The 23,471-nt window shown below is 32.6% G+C and overlaps 1 protein-coding gene across 1 annotated transcript; it reads right to left on the reverse strand.

Moving 5' to 3' along the window:
• Nucleotides 1–5,481: 5,481 nt before the first annotated feature.
• LOC139499232 (ankyrin repeat domain-containing protein 66-like) lies at nucleotides 5,482–12,732 on the reverse strand. The gene is made up of 4 exons (XM_071287910.1): nucleotides 12,620–12,732; nucleotides 7,598–7,769; nucleotides 6,806–7,037; nucleotides 5,482–6,364 (listed from the first exon to the last, which is right to left on the reverse strand). Exons 2-4 carry the CDS (start codon nucleotides 7,740–7,742, stop codon nucleotides 6,280–6,282), a joined length of 462 nt encoding a protein of 153 aa, XP_071144011.1. The 5' UTR covers nucleotides 7,743–7,769; nucleotides 12,620–12,732; the 3' UTR covers nucleotides 5,482–6,279.
• Nucleotides 12,733–23,471: the final 10,739 nt, after the last annotated feature.

Raw genomic sequence — 23,471 nt, forward strand, 5'->3', positions numbered from 1 at the left:
TTGTGTTATTAAGGAGGCTCGAGGGTATAAAAATTTCAGAAAAAAAATAAACATTTGTTTTTCATTTCAAATTTTATTTGTTACCTTTTGTAGTTGTTACTTATCATATGGTACAAAAATCATTCAAAACAAACAATTCGTGTTGGCCCCAGATGACCTTTAAAATGTATACATCATTGAAAAAGTTCCAAATTATCTCCCTTTGGTGAAAAAAATGCCATTTTTTGGCTTTAAAATCGAAATATCTTTTTTTAACTCATCGGTGACCTATATTTTTTAATATAATTTCCATATAAGCTGTACTTAAACTAATTATCGATATTACCTTTATTTCTCCTATTACTTCAACAGAAAAAAACCAACTTTACAAAAATGTATGCTTCTTTCGAAGGCAGATTGTGAGCGCAAATGAACGGTGACCCCACTTTTTTATTTTATTTTTCTGTTAACTATAAGATATAGTTCATTTATAGAAAAATATAGAGAATTCCTATATAAATGATTTAGACCCGCGAACCCCCTTAAATACCATACACATAGAACAGACCTTTTAATGATTGACGTACTCCTAACTTGGCAAAGACATGATTCATTGACACATACTCCTGACTTGGTACATATACATGTTGATTACCTGCAATACTCCTGACTTTGTACATTCATTTGATTTACTGCAATACGCCTGATTTCGAACAAACATTCTTCAATTACTGTCACACTCGTAGCTTGGTACAAATGTTTTTTTTTGTCTTAACTACCATACTCCTACCCATAACCTGGTATAGATGTTCTATTGACTGTCAACTTCTGATCATGACTTGGTACAGATATTAATGATTGACTGCCGCACTCCTGACTTGGTATGTATCTTTGTTTTACTACCATACTCCAATCAGACTTGGTTCCAAATCTTTAATAAGAAAGCAGCAGGTTGAAAAGTGTTACGGCCTACAATATACACACTTACACAGATGACAGAAATAATCAACTCATTAGTTAAGGAATCGCATTTCCATTCACAACAGACGCGGATATGTATGTATGCACAGTAGACGCTTCTCTTAAAGTAACATTTTAAAGTTTGTTAGTTTACTACAGTGTCTATAAAATATCTGATCATCTTCATTTCTATGGTCAAACCTTGCATATATATTACAACGTTATTATAGTAACATATCAGTGTTCAATGCAACCAAATCTTGTCTGGTATACTTTAAAGGTACGACATTTAATTGGGATGGGATATATTGTGAATTAAAGCATTACACAATATCACTACAATGATATTTAAAAAAAATAATCATTGAATTTATCGCAAAAATCATTTGCATTTATATTTCACAGTTAATTATCTTACTTTTAAAACCAATACAATGGTGGTTTCATTTTGTTTTATGTTAACCTTTGGGTAAAGTCTTGAAATAAGAAAAACTAATGTTTGCAGATTTTTAATACATTCAAGACTTTTGATATGAAGCACTAATGCTAATATGCAAGATTAAATGCAAAACTAAAGATTTCTAACTTACAAGTTTTTTGTGAACATTTAAATGATGTTATTTGATACTTTTATAGTATTTTTTGGTTTTCGTATTTAAGTAGCTAAACAGTGCCCTTCATCTTCGGTGGGTATAAGCCACATAAAACTACCAACAAGAATTCAAAAGCTTCTCTTCTAAAACATTTCATATATAATCATATTCAAAACAGTGTGTCTGTGGTCATTGATTGACGGGCTAAATTATCCCATTGACTGGGACAGATTATAATCATATTCAAAACAGTGTGGCTGTGATCATTGATTGACGACATAAATTATCCCATTGACTGGGACAGATTATGTGAACGTTTGTCTGTAACGACCGCTGCTCACTATGTATTTGTTAAAGACACTTACAAAGTGGGGTCACAAAAGGTTCCCAACAACTGAATAAAGTAATTAGAAAAACTAATCAGGAATAACACGATGTTTTTATTTATATCAATAATATAAATCAAAACATAAAGGTTATTCCTGATTAATTTTTCGAGTTATTTTATTATTAAAGGCGTCAAGATCCTTTGGTGACCCCACAGTTTAATTTCTATAATAAGTAAGTAGTGAGCAATGGTCGTTACAGACAAACGTTCACATAATCTGTCCTAGTCAATGGGATAATTTAGGTCGTCAATCAATGGCCACAGCCACAGTGTTTTGAATATGATTCTAAATAACTACAGAAACCTTAAAAAAAGTTTGTTAAATTGTTGGTCTAAAACACATGTATTTATCATCATAGAAACACTTCCATAGGTCAAATTACTCCCGTTAAGCTTTTACATTTCAATAAAGATTTAATAATGATGACAGCAAAATATGATGGTGGTTTTCGGATCCATCAACTATAACTAAAAACGGGACCATGATTGTATCATTACTGCAAAGATGCTTACGATATTTTAAAATATTTTAATCAAAAGCTCAAACACATAAAACCAATGGAAACGAACTATCACATTCCTGGCTTAGTACAGGGATTTCCTTACGTAGAAAAGGAGGAAATCCTGTTCAATAGATTATAATTAATAGAATAATTTACATAAACAAATTAAAGACTACTATAACACGTAATTCAGAAGATGAACAACCTCAGTACCTATATTCTATAGTTCAAGAGCATCATGCATAAAATTATTTGTGAAGTTGATATGGAATATAATCACCTTGGTCCTGGTTTCTCCCGATGAAATTTTTATAGAATGAATGTATGAGCTAGGAAATGTATATATATATATATGCAGGTGAAGTTGGTATATTGTTACAAAGGTGGGGGGAAATTGATAATTTCAAAATTAAAATCGTCTCTTTAGCCATATAGATGCTGGTACTTAGATGGCCGTTTATGTCAATAGTTATCAAAGGTACCAGGATTATAATTTAATAAGCCAGACGCGCGTTTCGTCTACAAAAGACTCATTAGTGACGCTCAGATCAAAATAGTTAAATATCCAAACAGGAACAAAGTTGAAGAGCGTTGAGGACCCAAAATTCCAAAAAGTTGTGCCAAATACGACTAAGGTAATCTATTCCTGGGATAAGGAAATCCTTATTTTTTCGAAAAATTCAAAATTTTGTAACAGGCCGATTATGTCAAATGTGAGGCATAAGTTTAAAAAGAGCCAGAGGAAGCTGTGTCTGTTGTTTCTTTAAATCTAGTTCTGAAGAATATATTAATAGAACCCATTCCAAAACGTGTGCACTGTTAATGGAAAGAACATCATCAATATATATATCTGAAAGTAAAATTAAATTATCAGGATTCTTTGATTTTCTTGTTTCAACAAGTGTCTGAAGGAACTCCGATTTATATGAAAATAAGAAGAGGTCGACAAGGAGAAGCGCACAGGTCGATCCTATAGGATTGGCCACAATTTGTTGAAAAAGTGTACCCCAAAATGCAACAAATATGTTGTAAATAAGAAACTTCAGAATACTGATTACTTTTTCCTCTTTGTGGTGTGTTTTACCTTTCTGTTCACAATTAACGATATTAAATTGATTGCGTATGCTATCACTTTAATATTGAAAAACATTATGGATTATAATTAATAGAAGACATTTTCAATTGCACATAGGGATTGATGGTATACAGGGTTGAAAAATCTAAAGTTTTGATAGAATCAATTTCATAGAAAGATCTAGGTTTAAAAGTATCCAGAAGTTTTTTAGAGTTTTTTATTCGAATCTCGATCACTCAGACAGTTTTTCAACTGATGAATTCAACGTTTTTTTAGAGACCTGGTTGGTTCGATCCCTTATGAAAATGCGTTTAATTCTTCTTCTTCCTTTTAGCCCATGATCTGGAGTAGTCCTCGATGAAATTCGTAATAATGTTGAAGTTATGATTCCAATTAATGTGTTGGGGTTCTTAAGACTATGAAATATTATGTTTTAGAGATGTTCAGCTGAATAATTTCAGATTCCAAGTAAAAACGTGTCCAGAAGGGCTGTAACTATAAAGTGATTGGGAACACACTGCTGACTGTTGTTTTCCTATTTTTGATATTGTTCATATTCCTGACTTGGTACAGGCATTCCGATATGTAGAAAATGGTGTAATTAACCTGGTTTTATAGCTTGCTAAACATCCCACTTGCACGACAGTCACATACATTTCCTTTATATTGACTGCAATGTTTGAACAAAATAAATTGACATAATTTGTAAAACAAAAACATTAATAGGGGTGGAGCAGTCAACACTGTGTTGTAATCTTAATCACTATAAAAAAAACCACCCATATATGTCAACAAAGAAAAACAAAATGGCATTAAGGCAAAGCATATAAGCAATAAACAGCTGCTCCATGAGCGCATGATACGCCCGTCGTTTTATACAATAATCATAATTAGTTTCTGAGAAACAGCGCGACATGTGAAAACACACCTTTTTTTTAACAAAAAAACTCAATAACTCTGAAATTAAATTTTGAATCATCACCAAAAGGTTTACAGATCTTAAGATTAATATAACCAAGAAGTGTGTGAAGTTTTAAGTAATAATCATAAATTGTTTTTGAGATACGGCGCTTCATATGAACCCCCCCCCCCTTTTTTTTTTTACAAAAAACAATCAATCTCTAAAATAAGATTTTGAATCAAAACCAAAAAGTATAATCTTTAGATTAATATAACTAAGAAGTGTGTAAAATTTAAAGCAATAATCATAATTTGTTCTTAGATACGGCGCGACATGGGGGAAAAACACACCCCTGTTTTAGTTACAAAGTCCCGTAACTCAAAAAGTTTTAATCTATTTTTCACCAAAATCTTTACAGATCGTTTGACCACCATAAGAAACAACTATATTAAGTTTCATGAAATTTGGATAAGTCATTTTCAAGTAACGGTGCGACATGTTTACGCCGGACAGACAGACGGACAGAAGGACGGACGGACGCCGGACATTTATATACCATAATCATAACTTTGACGGAATTTTGACGGGTGTATAAAAATTAAAGACAAAAATACAAAAATGATCACAGTACAACACTTCAGAGGGATGTCCTTGGCAAAAATGGATTTACACCGCTCAAATACTATGGCTTCTTTTTTATTCCGTGGTTATTTAAAGTTATATTTGGGTTGACAAATAAAAAAATTACAGAAACTTTGAATAACCCAGTAATCCAATTCTTTTATAAAGCTTGAAATAGTTTCATTATTGATGTCTGCCTCAAACCAGTATTAACTCCCAATACTTGGCAGTAATTGAAGAAATGCGTATCATGATAAAAGTTGAGTAAATAAATGATTCGTCAAAAGAGTCATCTTTATGCTACTACAGTAGTATAAAGTATTTACTGTAAAGCCAAATCTATCCTTATTTTATGAGTCAAGTTACTTCCAGCTACATGCATATGGATAATCTTTCTGTTCTACCAAAGCTAATTGATATAACTGACGTTTTGTATTATGAGCAACAACATAATAAGAAAAGTAAAGAAACAATTTAATATGTAAATGATAGACAACATATAGAGAAAATGGTAATAAAACTAAACAAAATGTACAAATAATACTATCCTGAAGGCAAAGGTTGACGCATTAAAGCCGAATCATGTTGTTATATATCATGGACGGGAAAATATATTTCCACATTTGATATTTTAAACAATATTGTCCTGTGAAATCCAAATAATGTTTTTTACATTGTGGGAATCTTAAAAACCTGTTGATATTCAATGAAACTCGATGTCTTATTTTGACATTGCAAAGGGTCCAAACCTTTTCTGGACTGCGAGTTTAATATGATAACATTCTTAGTATATATAAAACATTCCAAGTAGAAATGGATCATTTAAAGTAGAAATGAAAACTTAAACACGTGCCATGAGTTGTAATTAATTGCATACATAATTTGTTGTTTAATTCATAAATGACAACAAAATAATCCTTCAATCACTGCCCTGAGAAAACATCATAAAGCTTTCAATTATTCTTTAATGCCCCTTTTGTATCAGCTTTTAACAAAACTATGCATATTCTGTACCAAAAAGTTGGAAATGTATATATGTTCATGATATTTATTATAAGAGAAAGGACTTTTAGCATTTCTACAGCTTTCAAGTAAAGATTAGGTTTAATTCATGTTAAAATGCATATGATATGAAGTTATTGAACAATTGCATGGACCCAAGGTTGACTTGACACACATTGATGACTAGAACTATTACTAACACATATAACTGCCACTTCAGACAGCTTACAAATATTTGCTAACATTGAGGTATAAAATCACTTTTTCGAATGTTTCAAAATTTCGTCTGAATCTTCATCTATCCCTAGCTTCTTCCGAAACTTGTCCTGCTCTTCTTCAGCACTGAAAAGAAAACATAACATGAATTAGTTTGATTGAACAATGCAGTGATGTCTATTTTGGTGTTTCGACGGGATTGTTTAACTGATAACTGACTTTTTTTTGCACGCAAGATGGGCTTTTCGTCTACAAGAGACTCACCGGTGGCGCTGGATTAAAACAGTTGGAAGGTCAAATTATATACAAAGTTGTAGAGCTTTAAAAAACAAACATTCTGAAAATTGTGCCAAATAGGGATAAGGCAATCTATACCTGGATGGGAAGTCTTGGTGTGTTGGATAAATCTACTGTAATATACACTAAATTTAAAGGATATTAACATATATTTGTTTATTTATATATTAGTCATGCTTAAGACAGATATGTGCTATTCAAGTTAAGTCCCGTTTTAATCAGTAAAATGGTATTCTTAACTTTCTTTCCTCTTACTGAACCAAAACTTACGTAGTAAGATATCGTACACACTCGTGTTGGCCATAAATTTCAGCTACTCTTTTTGGTGTATCGCCATACTTGTTTTGTCTATCTATTGGTATATCGGCAGCAAATAATGCTCGTAATGCATGCTGTCTTCCACTTTCCGCAGCAAAGTGCGCAGGTGTCCAAGATTCCTCGGCACTGCGTGCGCACCCATCAGCACCATGCTCAATCAACAAACGTATACACTCAACATAACCTTAAAAAAGCAAAGGTTTCATTTTAGAATTAAGTAGTTTTTTGCCAAAACAATTATGGTCAAAATAACGTTTCATAAATTCAGAGAGCTGTTCTGTCGTCTCTTCCATTCTCATAAATCATTTTTTTTTGAAATTTTTGCCTGTTATACACGCTCAGCAGACAGAGGTTCTGTTGTCCCTTATATGCACCTGACATCCTTTTTGCCTTATTACATGCCCAGGAGAGCTGTTTTGTCGTCAAATGCTCCAAACATCAATTTTTGCCTGTAATACCGGCGTACATACCCAGTGAAAAGATTATCAGTTCTCCTACATGATCTATACAACAATTTACATTTCATAGAAACGAAGTTAAAAGCTGACATGTCGTCCCAAATAACATGTTCTATACAATATTTTTTTTTACCGTTCATACATTTTTACCCAGTGGAGATCTGTTTTGTCGTCCCTTAAGCTAGGTTCACACTGCCGATCAGATCAACTCGATCAAGATAAATTAAGCGATCGGGAGACTGGTCTGACTCAATCGACAATAACATGCGCTATTAGACATTTTTACCTTTCATGCACGCCCAGTGAAGAGCTGTTCTGTCATCCCATTCTATATCCTTCAAATTCACGTCAACTTTACTATGTTTCAAATATTCCTCCAACGAATCATAATCTCCTGTAGCAGCTGCTTCGTGGATCTCTAATCCCGCCATTTTTATTTGTTGGAGTCATGAATATCTCTAAAATAGTTGAATCTTTAGTTAAGAATAAACACCTCAAAACTATAGAAAATTAAGCGACATAATATTTATTATGCTATCATTTTGTCACCAGAAAATAAATAGCACTGTAACACAAGCCTTTCATTCACAGCTAAAGAATAAACCCCATATCATATGATAAGCTATAAACCCAGTCATGGTACTTTATTTTCCCTGTAAACTAACATAACTACAATTTTAAAAAGGTAAACTAAGTAAAAGTTTCAAAGCCACTACACTATGGCTTATGAGGTTGGGCCAACTAATTGACATGGAAATGAGATGCGCCAATCCTAACAAGTACATATATTACCAGATCTCATTGACCTTCCACTAGTTGTTTACCTTATGCTGACCCCACCACAAACTCTTTGGAAAGTGGTAAACTCCTCAAATTGGTACTCAACACACACAATGTCATATACAATAAGACTACAGATATAAGAGTACTAGCAGACATTGAAAGTATCTCAACTAATAAACAAACAGTGTTTTCACATACTAACAAATGACAACAACACGTTATGATCGTTATGCGTCCGAGTTCTTTTCTGGATTTACCTTCATCAAGAACTTTTATAGTACTCTTAGAGTCCGAGTTCTTTTCTGGATTTACCTTCATCAAGAACTTTTATAGTACTCTTAGAGTCCGAGTTCTTTTCTGGATTTACCTTCATCAAGAACTTTTATAGTACTCTTAGAGTCCGAGTTCTTTTCTGGATTTATCTTCATCAAGAACTTTTATAGTACTCTTAGAGTCCGAGTTCTTTTCTGGATTTACCTTCATCAAGAACTTTTATAGTACTCTTAGAGTCCGAGTTCTTTTCTGGATTTATCTTCATCAAGAACTTTTATAGTACTCTTAGAGTCCGAGTTCTTTTCTGGATTTACCTTCATCAAGAACTTTTATAGTACTCTTAGAGTCCGCGTTCTTTTCTGGATTTACCTTCATCAAGAACTTTTATAGTACTCTTAGAGTCCGAGTTCTTTTCTGGATTTATCTTCATCAAGAACTTTTATAGTACTCTTAGAGTCCGAGTTCTTTTCTGGATTTACCTTCATCAAGAACTTTTATAGTACTCTTAGAGTCCGAGTTCTTTTCTGGATTTACCTTCATCAAGAACTTTTATAGTACTCTTAGAGTCCGAGTTCTTTTCTGGATTTACCTTCATCAAGAACTTTTATAGTACTCTTAGAGTCCGAGTTCTTTTCTGGATTTACCTTCATCAAGAACTTTTATAGTACTCTTAGAGTCCGAGTTCTTTTCTGGATTTACCTTCATCAAGAACTTTTATAGTACTCTTAGAGTCCGAGTTCTTTTCTGGATTTACCTTCATCAAGAACTTTTATAGTACTCTTAGAGTCCGAGTTCTTTTCTGGATTTACCTTCATCAAGAACTTTTATAGTACTCTTAGAGTCCGAGTTCTTTTCTGGATTTACCTTCATCAAGAACTTTTATAGTACTCTTAGAGTCCGAGTTCTTTTCTGGATTTACCTTCATCAAGAACTTTTATAGTACTCTTAGAGTCCGAGTTCTTTTCTGGATTTACCTTCATCAAGAACTTTTATAGTACTCTCAGAGTCCGAGTTCTTTTCTGGATTTACCTTCATCAAGAACTTTTATAGTACTCTTAGAGTCCGAGTTCTTTTCTGGATTTACCTTCATCAAGAACTTTTATAGTACTTTTAGAGTCCGAGTTCTTTTCTGGATTTACCTTCATCAAGAACTTTTATAGTACTCTTAGAGTCCGAGTTCTTTTCTGGATTTATCTTCATCAAGAACTTTTATAGTACTCTTAGAGTCCGAGTTCTTTTCTGGATTTACCTTCATCAAGACCTTTTATAGTACTCTTAGAGTCCGAGTTCTTTTCTGGATTTACCTTCATCAAGACCTTTTATAGTACTCTTAGAGTCCGAGTTCTTTTCTGGATTTACCTTCATCAAGACCTTTTATAGTACTCTTAGAGTCCGAGTTCTTTTCTGGATTTACCTTCATCAAGACCTTTTATAGTACTCTTAGAGTCCGAGTTCTTTTCTGGGTTTACCTTCATCAAGAACTTTTATAGTACTCTTAGAGTCCGAGTTCTTTTCTGGGTTTACCTTCATCAAGACCTTTTATAGTACTCTTAGAGTCCGAGTTCTTTTCTGGATTTACCTTCATCAAGAACTTTTATAGTACTCTTAGAGTCCGAGTTCTTTTCTGGATTTACCTTCATCAAGAACTTTTATAGTACTCTTAGAGTCCGAGTTCTTTTCTGGATTTACCTTCATCAAGAACTTTTATAGTACTCTTAGAGTCCGAGTTCTTTTCTGGATTTACCTTCATCAAGAACTTTTATAGTACTCTTAGAGTCCGAGTTCTTTTCTGGATTTACCTTCATCAAGAACTTTTATAGTACTCTTAGAGTCCGAGTTCTTGTCTGGATTTATCTTCATCAAGAACTTTTATAGTACTCTTAGAGTCCGAGTTCTTTTCTGGATTTACCTTCATCAAGAACTTTTATAGTACTCTCAGAGTCCGAGTTCTTTTCTGGATTTACCTTCATCAAGAACTTTTATCGTACTCTTAGAGTCCGAGTTCTTTTCTGGATTTACCTTCATCAAGAACTTTTATCGTACTCTTAGAGTCCGAGTTCTTTTCTGGATTTACCTTCATCAAGAACTTTTATAGTACTCTTAGAGTCCGAGTTCTTTTCTGGATTTACCTTCATCAAGAACTTTTATAGTACTCTTAGAGTCCGCCTTCATCAAGAACTTTTATAGTACTCTTAGAGTCCGAGTTCTTTTCTGGATTTACCTTCATCAAGAACTTTTATAGTACTCTTAGAGTCCGAGTTCTTTTCTGGATTTACCTTCATCAAGAACTTTTATAGTACTCTTAGAGTCCGAGTTCTTTTCTGGATTTACCTTCATCAACAACTTTTATAGTACTCTTAGAGTCCGAGTTCTTTTCTGGATTTACCTTCATCAAGAACTTTTATAGTACTCTTAGAGTCCGAGTTCTTTTCTGGATTTACCTTCATCAACAACTTTTATAGTACTCTTAGATCGGTGTTTTTTTGTAAAAATATTAATCAGTACATCTCCAATTGATTTTATTTTATAAAGACGCAATGAACAGTTTGACAAAGGCATGATTTCTACAATGCCAAAACATAATAGATATAAGAAGATGTGGTATGATTGCCAATGAGACAACTCTCAATCAATCACAATTTGTAAAAGTAAACCATTATAGGTCAAAGTACACTCTTCAACACGGAGCCTTAACCCACAACGAACAGAAAGCTATAAAGAGCCCCAAATATGACTAGTGTAACACCATTCAAACGAGAAAACCAACGGTCTAACCTATATAAAAACGAGAAACACTTACGAACCACATCAACAAACGATAACCACTTTACATCAGGTTCCTGACTTAGAACAGGTGCAAACATATGCAGCAGGTTTAAATAGGTACCAACCTGTACCTGAAATACTGTAATATCCCATTATAGACAGACACACTATAAAATATCAATTGAAATTGCCTACCTCAATCAAAAGACATATTAACAAAATGCATGTCCATGGTGTAAGACCAAAAGCAAGAACGAAACCCTAGCTTAATAATTCACCAGTTATTTGTATTACAGGTTACGTTCGTTAAAATATAAAACGTCTCTGTAGCTATGGAAATATGTAACGAGTTAAGAAATATTTTATCCGTAAGAAGGAGCTAGCCTTAAAAATATCCCCGTCTGTAAAAGTAATATTAAAAACGAAGAACGAAAACCCTTCTTTTGTTACAGAGTTGTCTGTGTGAAACCGACAAAGGAAAACCATTAATGATATAATACTTCCCTTGAGCAAAATCCTGCAGTATAATAAAATAATTCTGCCTTCCGATGTGTTAAATTTAATTGCATTTGACAATGTATGTATCGCATATTAAAATGTTAAAATATGAAAGGTTGATGTATATTGGATATTTGTCAGTATTTAAACTACAATCTGTTTGATCACAATTATTGTAGTATAATGCAAATTTATAATTAACTACTAGTATTTAAATATTTTTATATTAGATCAATAACAACTATTTATCAGAATTATTAATTTTATTGTGTAAGGAGTTTATATAAAGAAAATGTTGGGGTTAAACATGATTGTTAGTGTTCAACCGTCGCGCCGTTTAACATGGGACAGCAGTTAAAGAGCACACCATAAGAATAAGAAACTATGAAAATCGGTTTAAAGCCGACAGCTGCATGGACTCACCAAATCGACAATAAGCACATAAAAAAACCTAAACAAACAGACAATAAAACAAAACAAAACCCCGAATGTATTCATTTAAGAGTATATGCAGCGATTAAAAGCTTTTTCGAAGCCATTTCCACCTTACTAATAAATCATACAAAGTTTCCCAGAATTACAGATGATCTATAGAAAATTCTTCATAATAACTAGAGATTGTAGAGCATTCACTTTCAAATTTTACGGTGGATATTTTATAACTTCTTAAAAAGCTTGATTTACGTTCCACTTTCCCTTGTCAAAAATGACAAATACTTAAAAGATCGACCCTTTGATTGTTTAAGAGATACTACTTGTAAAAAGGGGGCTATATACTGTTTAATTGTTTAGCTTCTATTAAACATGCTAAATGTTTATAAACATTAGCCTAGCTACCGCAAGTGTGATCACTCAAGAGACATCCCTACTAAGTATAAGACTAAACAAAGAAATCGTACAAAAGTATAAAAGACAGAGTAATTATCTTCAAACATTCTCTTTAACAGAATATAATTTGCATATGTAATTGAGTAAACATTTATCTTACCATTTCTCTAATCATGCCGGATATTGTTTACAATACATACAGTCCTATGGAATCCGTCCGAGGGGTTTCGAATAACATTTTTTAATCACTTGCTTAAACATGCATACAATAAAATCGATACGTTAAATTGATTTTACCTGTATCAAAGGAAGAATAAAATCGTTGAAATTTTTATTTGTTAATCATATGTTCAGTTTAAACACCTTTCATATGGATCAAATATGTAATATAACGGTGCTTTGACAAATTCATTAAATACCCGTTTTATTCAATCACAAAGTGAACTTGGTAGGAAGATTTTTCATCGACAATTTTAAGATGAAAGGTTGGATTTCTGTTGTGTCGAAGTATAAAACATCGTACGGTAACTCTGATTAACTGTTATTAAAATGTCCCTGATATTTTGGCGTAGAGAAAGAAATTAATACATGGAACAAACTCGTGATATTAATATTGCTCAGTCGGCACAATATTTATTACAATGTTCCCAATACCATATTGAAATTCAGAAATTGAGTCATTTGACCTACAGTCACTACCAGTTACGTTGGCCATCAAACGATGCCCACCCCACCTGATTTTGGCTATTTATCAAGTTTTTCCTATTTTGAACTCTTAAACGGCTTTCAAAGAGACATAATTTCTTAAACAGACATGCGTGGTTGAAGTCACTGCTATCATGACAGTTCAGCTGGGGCAGTTCAAAAAAAAGTTTGGAGGGTCATACGGGCTATCAAATAATGGTTGTCGCCATCACGCCTATAGACGGGATTGGGTCGGAGGGGTTAACGCGAAAAGCATGTCGCAGCACCGATTGCTCGGTCCGATTTGAAGCGATTGGCGGAATGATGAACGCATCAATGAATTAAAACAAATTTTCAAAGTACTATTTTTCAAAAAAAGATATATGACGCATTTAGATGTGAGTAAAGGGTTTAAAACAAATCTCAGGCTTTGTCTATATTTTTTATTTATCATCTTTAAAAATTAAAAAGCTCTATTTAAATGAATTCTTAATTTCCTTATCAAAATTAAGGATTTGTATAGTGAGATCACTATATACAAGTTCTTGTCCAAATGTACATGGTCATGTACACTGCCTATAATTTAATACACCATGATAAGATGTTTCTGAATATGCACACGTTACGTTCCTATATGTATTTGTGTTTTTTCAAACATCATTTTGTATATATGTATATATATATCTTGTATCATTTTATATAGAAATTTAATAAATTTATCAATACGGCTTATCTTTCACCTGTCCTTAAAAGATAAACACACCCGGTCACCGATATATAAACACTGATGACGAAGTAATTCCCTCTTCAAAACAAATAAATAATATCCGTTAACTGTTTTCTGTTTATACGCAGTAGCCCTTTCTGACTTGAAAGTGTTATTATAGCATATTAGAAAACGAAAAGTTTAATTTGTATTGATTCAAGCCAGAGATTAATTTAAAGTAAATACCAGTACGCCATGAAAAGGCATGTCTCTAGTTCAAACTAAAAAAACATAACTCCCATGTCGGAAATACATCTCAAGACTAGGAAGAAGGGGAACAATGTCTTGATCGTCAATGAAAGCCAAAACAGGTAAATTTTTGACTGGTAAAAATGTTGAAAATGTATGCCCTTAACTGGTAATAATTGGGAAAATGTTCTCCTGACTGGAGAGAATGGGGCAGATGCATCTCTAGACTTGTAAGAATGAGGAAACTCTTATCTGGTACGCATGGAGATCATGACTGGTTAGAATGGGATATGTTTCTATAAACCCGTGAGAATGGAGAAATGTATCTCTGAACTGGTAAGAATTGGGGAAAATATATACTAATATCTTGGATGGTAAGAATGGGGATTATGTATCTATTGGATGAAAATATAGTACCTATAGTGTGGACAGTGTATTTTTATAAACTTTCCAGATTTATTTCTTTGTATTTCATGCATGAAATATTATAAGTAAAGAGATGAACTTCCAGTTACATGTTAACAAAAATTTGGTGGTGAATCTTTATAATAAGAAGTCCAGTTCAAAAAGGTAAAAAACTAGTACGTCTGAAGCTGTCAAAATAAATTGTCAATATTTTGAGTAAGAGTTGGTAGACATTTTTATAAATTTGATATTATTTTGTCTAAAAAGATAGAGCAAGTGCGATTGTAGTTAATTTGATACTATTGTCTTAAAGGAAATGCACTATCAAATAACTGTGTTCTCTGGCCTTTTGGCTGGTAAAAATAGGGGAAGTAGATCCCTTTACAGCTTACTGGTAAATATGGATGGGGAAATGTATCTTTTGGCTTGAAATTATTAAAACGTGTCTTTTAACTGGAAATTATTAAAACATGTCTTTTAACTGGTAAGGATGATTAAATATGTGTACATCTCATGAAACTTTTTGAACCTGTAACGGTTGAAATGACTGATGATTATTTTCTTGTAAATGAATGACCGTATAAATGACTGTCTGCAGTAAAACTAGAGACAATTATAGTACCTTAGTCGTATATAGATCTCTTGCGAAACTCAAAATAAAAAAATACTTTTGTGTTTTCAAGAATCCGTAGTTCAGTGATTGTTGTAGGTTGATGTCTGTCATATATTCATTTTCGTTTTCTATGTTTAGCATTAATCAGCTTTTTGTAGTCTCTTGAAATTGTTTGTTATTCCGTCATTTCGGGCATTGTATTGCTAAAATATAAGGTATGGGCTTTGCTCATCGTTGAAGGCCGTTAAGGGCACGATATTTGTTTATATTCTTTTCCGTGTACTCAGGTAGGTAGTTGTCCCATCGACAATCATACAAAATTTACTTATTTTAATATAGACGTCTCTTAAAGAAATGCGGGCACTGAAGACTAACAAGTTATAAAAAAAGGCTGTAAAGAGATTATTTGTAAAAAGATAAGTTTTTTCATTATTTGAATTTTTTTAAATAAAGTCACTCATAATCATGCCAAAAACTAGCAATTTCGTAAAACAGTACTTTAATAGTAGGGTCTGTTGTTTTTTTTTATATTCGAGTCACCAAAGAGAATACTTCTCTTTCAATTCTGTAAAAATAGGTGGTTATTGTTAACTTCCAAGTTTCTTAAAATGAAAGACAGAATTTATTTTTAGAAGTTATAAAAAAAACCAAGAGGAACGCCAAAAACATCTTCAAAACAATTGCTATGTGTACTCAATGTTTTTCATTGCCGTACATTTTCATTTGCTACATACAAATCCAAGTAAAACATAAGCTTTTTTACTCCTTTGGTTAACGCTTCTACAGTTAGCCGTTAATTTTCTCTCTGCTAATTAATATTCATTGATGTTTATAACACTTAACATGTAGTGTGCGGAATTAGAAGCATTATGTTAAATTCTTTTATTTAACTCCATTCAATTATGTAATATATATTGTTTGTGTCGATATGTCATGGTCATGCCAGCCATTAATTCATGTCATATGGACATGTAACATTATAACAAATACAATAACTGGATTCGTCTATTTCTTTTTTCTTTGTTAAACAAAAGGACTTAATGCTGGAATAAAATACTATTTTTAGAAATCCTGATTATGAATTACAATCGGCTCTTTATTTGGAGATTTTTACGTTGAAAGTTTAATAGTTTATTTCAAACCAAAAGCAATACAGCTTATAGGTATATCATAAATATGTACATGTATATCATAACAGAACATTTTAAATACAATAGGAGGCAAGACTACATAGTATAAATCATTCAGAAGATTGTCATGAAAATTTTATATCTGTGGCGTATTTCAGATATTTTTTTCTAAATTAGATAATTCCGAAACATTCTTTGTTGACAATAATTGAACTAATTTAAAAACAGATGCAGTCGTATAATAATACCTTTTTATATACATTTTTCTAATATTGTCATATTTTGGACATTTTTAGAATAAAATGAAACTCATCCTCGATGTCACCCTGGTGACATAAGATACATAATCTTTCATTTTTTGCTTTTTTAATGAATCTACCATATTCAATATTTAATTTAAATAGTAAATCTATAAGTAAAATTACATACTTATGTTATAAACTATTTTGATTCCAGCGACACTTTGTTTTCGTCTAATAAGTATTTAGAAACGAAAGAATAAAAGTTTAAAACAATATATAGACTACAAGTTCAGAAAAAATATTTATAGCACACTAAAAATATGTATATTCAAAGCACACTAAAAATATGTATATTCAATAATTATTTTATGTCCTTTGATTTTATCATGTTGTATTTACGTCAAGTACGACCACTTTTCTATTGTTGGCTGATTTGTCGGCTGATGATAGAGCCATTGCGAAAATTGACAAAAGGTATACATGGTCGGAAGATATTTTTGGCTAGGTTCATTAACACTGGGGTAAAGCTGATGACCGTAACTGCATTCACGGTCATCCCAAGATGTCGGAAGAAAAATTAGGTCAGTTTCTGAATTGTCTGTTAAAGTGTTTCTATATCATTTTCTTTACAAATCATGCATTGAAACGATGTAAATTTATAAAAGAATCACTCGGAAATCACTAATTACTTCTGAGAAATGTGCATGAAACGGGAAATTCGATTTGAAAAAATCGCCAAGATGACCGTAAATCACAATCGAGATGACCGTAACAGAATCAGCGATTCATAACAAGGCTGACCGTAACTGCTTTTAAGATGACCGTAATTTGTAAATGATGACCGTAACTTTTAAAGGATGACCCTCAATTCTAAGAAATATCCGTATTTATATAACTATCTTTTTGTATCAAATGATTATTCGTGTTGGTATACACATATTAATATGAGAGTTTTATCCTATAGGTAGAAGAAAATAAGACGTGCTTCAAATGCAAAGATTACCATATGTATCTTTTTTACAGTAGAGGGTTTAATTTTTAAAATGAATTTCCCAAAAGACATGCAAATGAACAGGAAGGGAAAACATGCTACAAAAGCGCGATAAAATGACACCTTACAAGCATAATGAAAAAAATGCGGTGCACAGTTCAACTGCTCGACATAAGATTTTTGTTTGTTTCTGGGATTCCTTTTAATGACATATAATAAATACACATTTTTAAAAATTCCAAAAAATTGCATGTACACCCATTGATATTATATCGTCTTTCATTTTGTCGTGCAAATAAAATAACAGAAATATTTTGAAAATATCATTCGAAAAAACTAGTGAAGGTGAGCTCCAGCAAAGTAGATCCTTAAAATAGTATTGTACGAAAAGCGTATCACAAGGCGGAACGTTGTCAATTTGTATATACAATGTATACAGAAATGTTATTCATACAGTCAGGATTCTACTTCTTCAAAATTATCTCCCCATTACGCCAGTTCATGCTCACAATCGTAGAAATGGAAGCCATTGTAGGGATGACGCTCTGCCAATTTTGCTCTTGAACACTGATAAATTTATCCACATAGCACCATTACGATCGATCGTTATATGTCAGTTATATTTTAAAAGACAAATGTATCTACTAGCTAATGAGCATTAGTTAATGATCTTGTCTGCATTGATTCAACTTAAAAATATTGTCTGTTCGGATGTCAGATGGAATTTTTGAAAATTCTTAACCATTTAAAAAAATTCTAATTAAATATTTCGTGGAAGGGAAGACTAAATAATTTTAGTGGTTGAAGATTATAAACCCTAGTTATCACACACAAGAAAATCATATTTTTTCGAAGATATCCATTTTCATCATCCAAATTAAAAGACTGTCGTCAAGTACTTTTAGAAAAAAAAATAGCTATTCGAACACACCTACTCTGTTCTTGTGATTCATTAGATAGGTATCTCACTTGACCCATATATTTCATCTTTTCGTACTGTCATTTTTTTACGTTATAAAGTCAACCTGTAGCTTTGATATATAATAATGATAGAATCTGAAGCGAGATGCTACATAAATGCTCTTGCTTTGTACGTTTTAAAGACAAAATATACACCCAAACATGCCCTAACATAAAAAGGTGCACTCGATTTTTCTCTTTTCGATACAATCGTTACCTGTTTTGGGGAATTTTTTCTTGATTCACATAATGGAAGGGCAGACACGAAAATTTCTGAACTGTAAGATTGATATGCTCTCCGTCCGTGATAAAAAAAAATCGGAGGTTATGCATTTTCTACATCCAACTTATAGATACTATATATAAAAAAGGAGATGTGGTATTATTGCCAATGAGACACCTATCCAGAAAAGACCAAAATGACACAAACATTAACAATTATAGGTAACCGTAAGGCCTTCACCAATGAGCAAAGCCCATACCGCATAGTCAGCTATAAAAGGCCCCGATAAGAACCATGTCGTCGACTTGATATCTTATTGTTTTGCATTACTATGTAATAGATACATTGAAAACTTATGCAAATGGTGTTTTTAAAATAAAAAAATTGTCGTTTTTTTTTGTTTCTATTAACTTTTTAAAATTTTGTTACTATATCAAACATTACAGTTAACATTTATCGCTTTCTCGATACACACAGAGCTTCGATTCTTTTGTTCTATTTCAAAAGTGTTTCCGCCTGCAAATTAAGTTTTTAATCTGCTTCCTCTGGAACCATACACATGGGCTCGATTACCAAATATTCGTATGTATTATTAATGTTTTTAATGCTCCATTTATTGGCATTATGTTTTTCTGGTCTGTGCGTACGTTCGTCTGTTCGTCTGTTTGTTTGTCCAGCTTCAAGTTAAATAAAATTGAAACTTAGTACACATTTTCCCTATAGTATGATCTTTTTAATTCTAATGCCAAATTACAGTTTTATCCCATTTTCATAGTCCACTAAACATAGAAAATGATAGTGTAGATGAGGCATCCGTGTACTAGGGACACATTCATGTTTCTTCAAATTTTCTGTCAATTTGTGTTAAAATTTTAACGTCGATATCAATAAATATTTCATTGTTTACGAGAAATATGCAATTTACTATCATTGTTATAATTCCTAAATATGGCCAATTATATTATAGTTTAAAAAAAGAAATTTATGAAACATATTTATATCCGCTAACCGAGCCCCTATTGAGATCGACAAACTCAACAAAAAAGCTTTGAATACAATACGGATATTTCTTAGAATTGATGGTCATCCTATAAAAGTTACGGTCGTCCTATATAAATTACAGTCAGTCTTTACAAATTACGGTCATCCTTTACAAGTTACGGTCATCTTTTTACCAATCACGGTCATCCTTGTTTTATGTTACGGTCATCTTGAAAATATTTTGATTATGATTTACGGTCATCTTAACGATTTTTTCAAATCGAATTTCCCGTTTCATGCACATTTCTCGGAAGTAATTAGTGATTTTCGAGTGATTCTTTCATAAATTTACATCGTTTCAAATGTATGATTTGTAAAGAAAATGATATAGAAACACTTAAACAGACAATACAGAAACTGACCTAATTTTTCATCCGACATCTTGGGATGACCGTGAATGCAGTTACGGTCATCAGCTTTACCCCAGTGATTAAGTAACCAGATAAACGAGACTAGGCTTGGTGCTTTTCAAGTAATGTCACAGGAAAGGAGAGTAAAAATGTATGCCGTTCACTGTTGAAATATCCGAAGATACTCTAGAGAAGGTTTTTACATTTTCTGGCATTGTGTGGGAACATTTGAGAATATCCACGTGCATTTTGTTTAGTACTCGGCTGCAGCGGCATTCCCGAAGTGCCGAATTTATTTTCGGATGAGGAATTTCGATTGGGGGTTGAATTTGTATTAGGAATCTAGTTGATTTAGCACATTAATATCCGTGAAGTAATGGTATATTTTGTTTTCATTTCATTTCTTAAAATTATTATAATGTTAAGGGTAAAGAGAAAAATAAATGAGGTCACAGTCATAAAATTGAATAAGGATTAAAATAAGGGAATATGTAAACAAAAGATAAAGTAGTCGAAGAACTCTATCAAAACTATTAACCCAACAGAAAGAATTAAACATAATAGACATATAACTAGCAAAGGGCAAATAACAAATGATATAAGAATTCTTAGTGATACCATTGCAGGGGGGCCAGGATAAAACAAGGTATATAAGGTCTTCTACCCACGTGTTGAACGTACACGTTTTACGAATACTCGTGATCAGTTAATATAATCTGCTTATAGATATTACGTATATGTAAAGTATTTACTATTGTGTAATATAAAAATAGACAAAAGTCTTATGCTATGGTATGAATAGTTCTTTAAATGTATTAAGGGGACTTGTTAAAAGGGCACTAGGTGTCAAATTCATATTCACCGATTTGACTAAAATTATGATTATTGATTTATAATATACTGAACCATGTATCCAAATTCAATACTAGTATAGTATTACCAAATACAAACATAAAATGAGATTCATAGAAATAAACATAAAACATTTAAAAAAAACATTTGCACCAATCTTAAAAAGATTTATGAGAAACTTTTATTAAAAAGACACAATATATTCATTTAAACATATGTCCATCTATACTAAATGAAAGTAAAACATTTGTTTCTTTTAAAAGAACTAGTGAAAAACAATACTGTCTCTTCTCAATAAAATATTGTTGCAGGTTTTGGCAACTAAAGTAGCAACATTGCCGTTATAAAATAAAAATATTAAGTTTTCGCTATCTGATAATAGGTTGAAACATTCATTAAAATGTATTGCTTCGTGTATAATGATTTGTCTAAAATTATCTACATGTTATGTAATAAGATAACTATAAATAGATAGCGACCTCGTAGATTGGATTTTTCTAGGTGTGTTTGATTTTATGTTACGGGTTAAGAAAATAAGTTTATCATCGATTTTATCTGTATGAGAATGATTTTTTTGTGCATCGAATCAATCAACGGTATGGTTCACTTTTGTTTTCACTTTCAATGTTGAAATTCTTTTCATTTTAATGGCTGAACACAACTTATACATGCGAAACAAATCTCTAGCTAATAGGTTCAAATGAAGGTCACTTGAATACGGAGTCAATGAGGTCGATTTTTTCACGTACAAGTGAATAATGCATCTTTTCGATTATACGAATTATCCAGGTAAACGGAAGTTATATAGCAGCCATGTGGCTTCTTTAATGCAATGTAACGACCGTTGTCAACCAACTTTTATTTGAAACCTTAGGGTCATAACTACCTTTTTTGTATAATTTTGTTAGAGGTTCGTTTTATTACATTTCATGTTGTTGTTGGTTTTTTTTACCGGATGTCATTCATATGTGGCTTAGCATTAATTACTTTATGTAATAAAAGTTTGAAGTGTTGATGACAAGTAACACCATTCTTAACTCGCAGCTCGATGATAAAGTGAACCTGGCTCATTAAAAGGTGAACAGTGTACTTCAGTCTTACAATGTAGCTCGGTGGCAATAAAAGACAAACTCTGTTTAGACTCCCACATAACTAAGGATCACCTTTGCTTGATTCAGAAGTTTTATGCAAAGTTCATTAATATTTTAAATTGTTTACAAAATAAATATATACACGCCGAAAGTCTAGCCTAAGAACATCGGCATTGCTTGCTTAAAGATTAATGTATATTGCAATTTTGAAATACACACAATTTTAAGGTTAGTGAAAATAAAATTTTCTGACCTTTCAACGAATATATAACATACCAGCTACATAGTGGTACATCACAAGGAGTATATGTAAATTAGTTCTTAGAGATATGTGAAACGAAATATACAACATCAAATGGCATATTTGTAATCTATTTTTGTGATTGAAGACGCATGTTCTTTTATTTAAAATACGAAAAATTACAGGAAGCACTTGTTGATAGAAAGATTTTGAAAACGTGATCAATCTGTAAAGCCTCGGTCACACCTTAAAGTCTCGGTCACACCTTACTGGATAGCTCGAACGGCCGCCTAACGGATAACTTTTTTCAATCCGTTCATGTCCGTTAGACGTCCGTTCTTATCCGTTAGACGTCCGTCCATATCCGTTGCATGTCCGTTAAGCGTGCGTTTTATCCGTCGACGTCCGTTCTGTCCGGTGGAAAATTTTGAGCATGTTCAAAACTTTGAACGGACGTCCAACGGATAAAATGTCCGTTGAACGTCCATTAGGCGTCCGTTTCGTTTCTGTTTTGTATCAATTACGTGTCCGTTAAGCCTCGGTCACACCTTTCCGGATAGCACGAACGGACGCCTAACGGATGAAAATAAAAGTTGTCCGTTGACAAAATTGTTATCCGTTGGACAGATAAAATCATCAACGGACTTCTACCGGACGTTTAACGGATAAAACGGATGTTGAACGAATTAGAAACGGACTTCTACCGGACGTATAATGGATAAAACGGATGATTAACGGATCTGAAACGGATAAATGCCAATTGAAAATTTCTCGTCAGAAATGCCAATTATTGGTATGTCAGATTTCTTAAGGTTCATGAATTCTTATTATTCATAATCGACCTTAGAGTAAGGGCGATTCTTCACAATCAAGCATCTCTTATTCAGGTCAGACACTGACCTTTTGCGGTATTTTGAAGAACAAACCAAAACCAGTTACACAGAATATTTATGCGCTTTACATGTTTTATTATTATCGCCTTTAATTTTTCCGTACATCTTGTTCATCCGTTTTATCCGGTACGCTTCCGTTAGGTGTCCGTTTTATGCGGTACTCGTCCGTTGGATGTACGTTCGACATCCGTTCTGTCCGGTACGTTTCCGTTTCTCGTACGTTGCATATCCGATGTGTGTCCGTTATGCATTCGTTACACGTCCGTTTTATTCGGGTAATACATCAACGGACTCCCAACGGATAACAATTTTGTCAACGGACAACTTTTATTTTCATCCGT

This window comes from Mytilus edulis, chromosome 1 (genome assembly GCF_963676685.1).
Source record: "Mytilus edulis chromosome 1, xbMytEdul2.2, whole genome shotgun sequence".
Classification (NCBI taxonomy): Eukaryota; Metazoa; Mollusca; class Bivalvia; order Mytilida; family Mytilidae; genus Mytilus; species Mytilus edulis.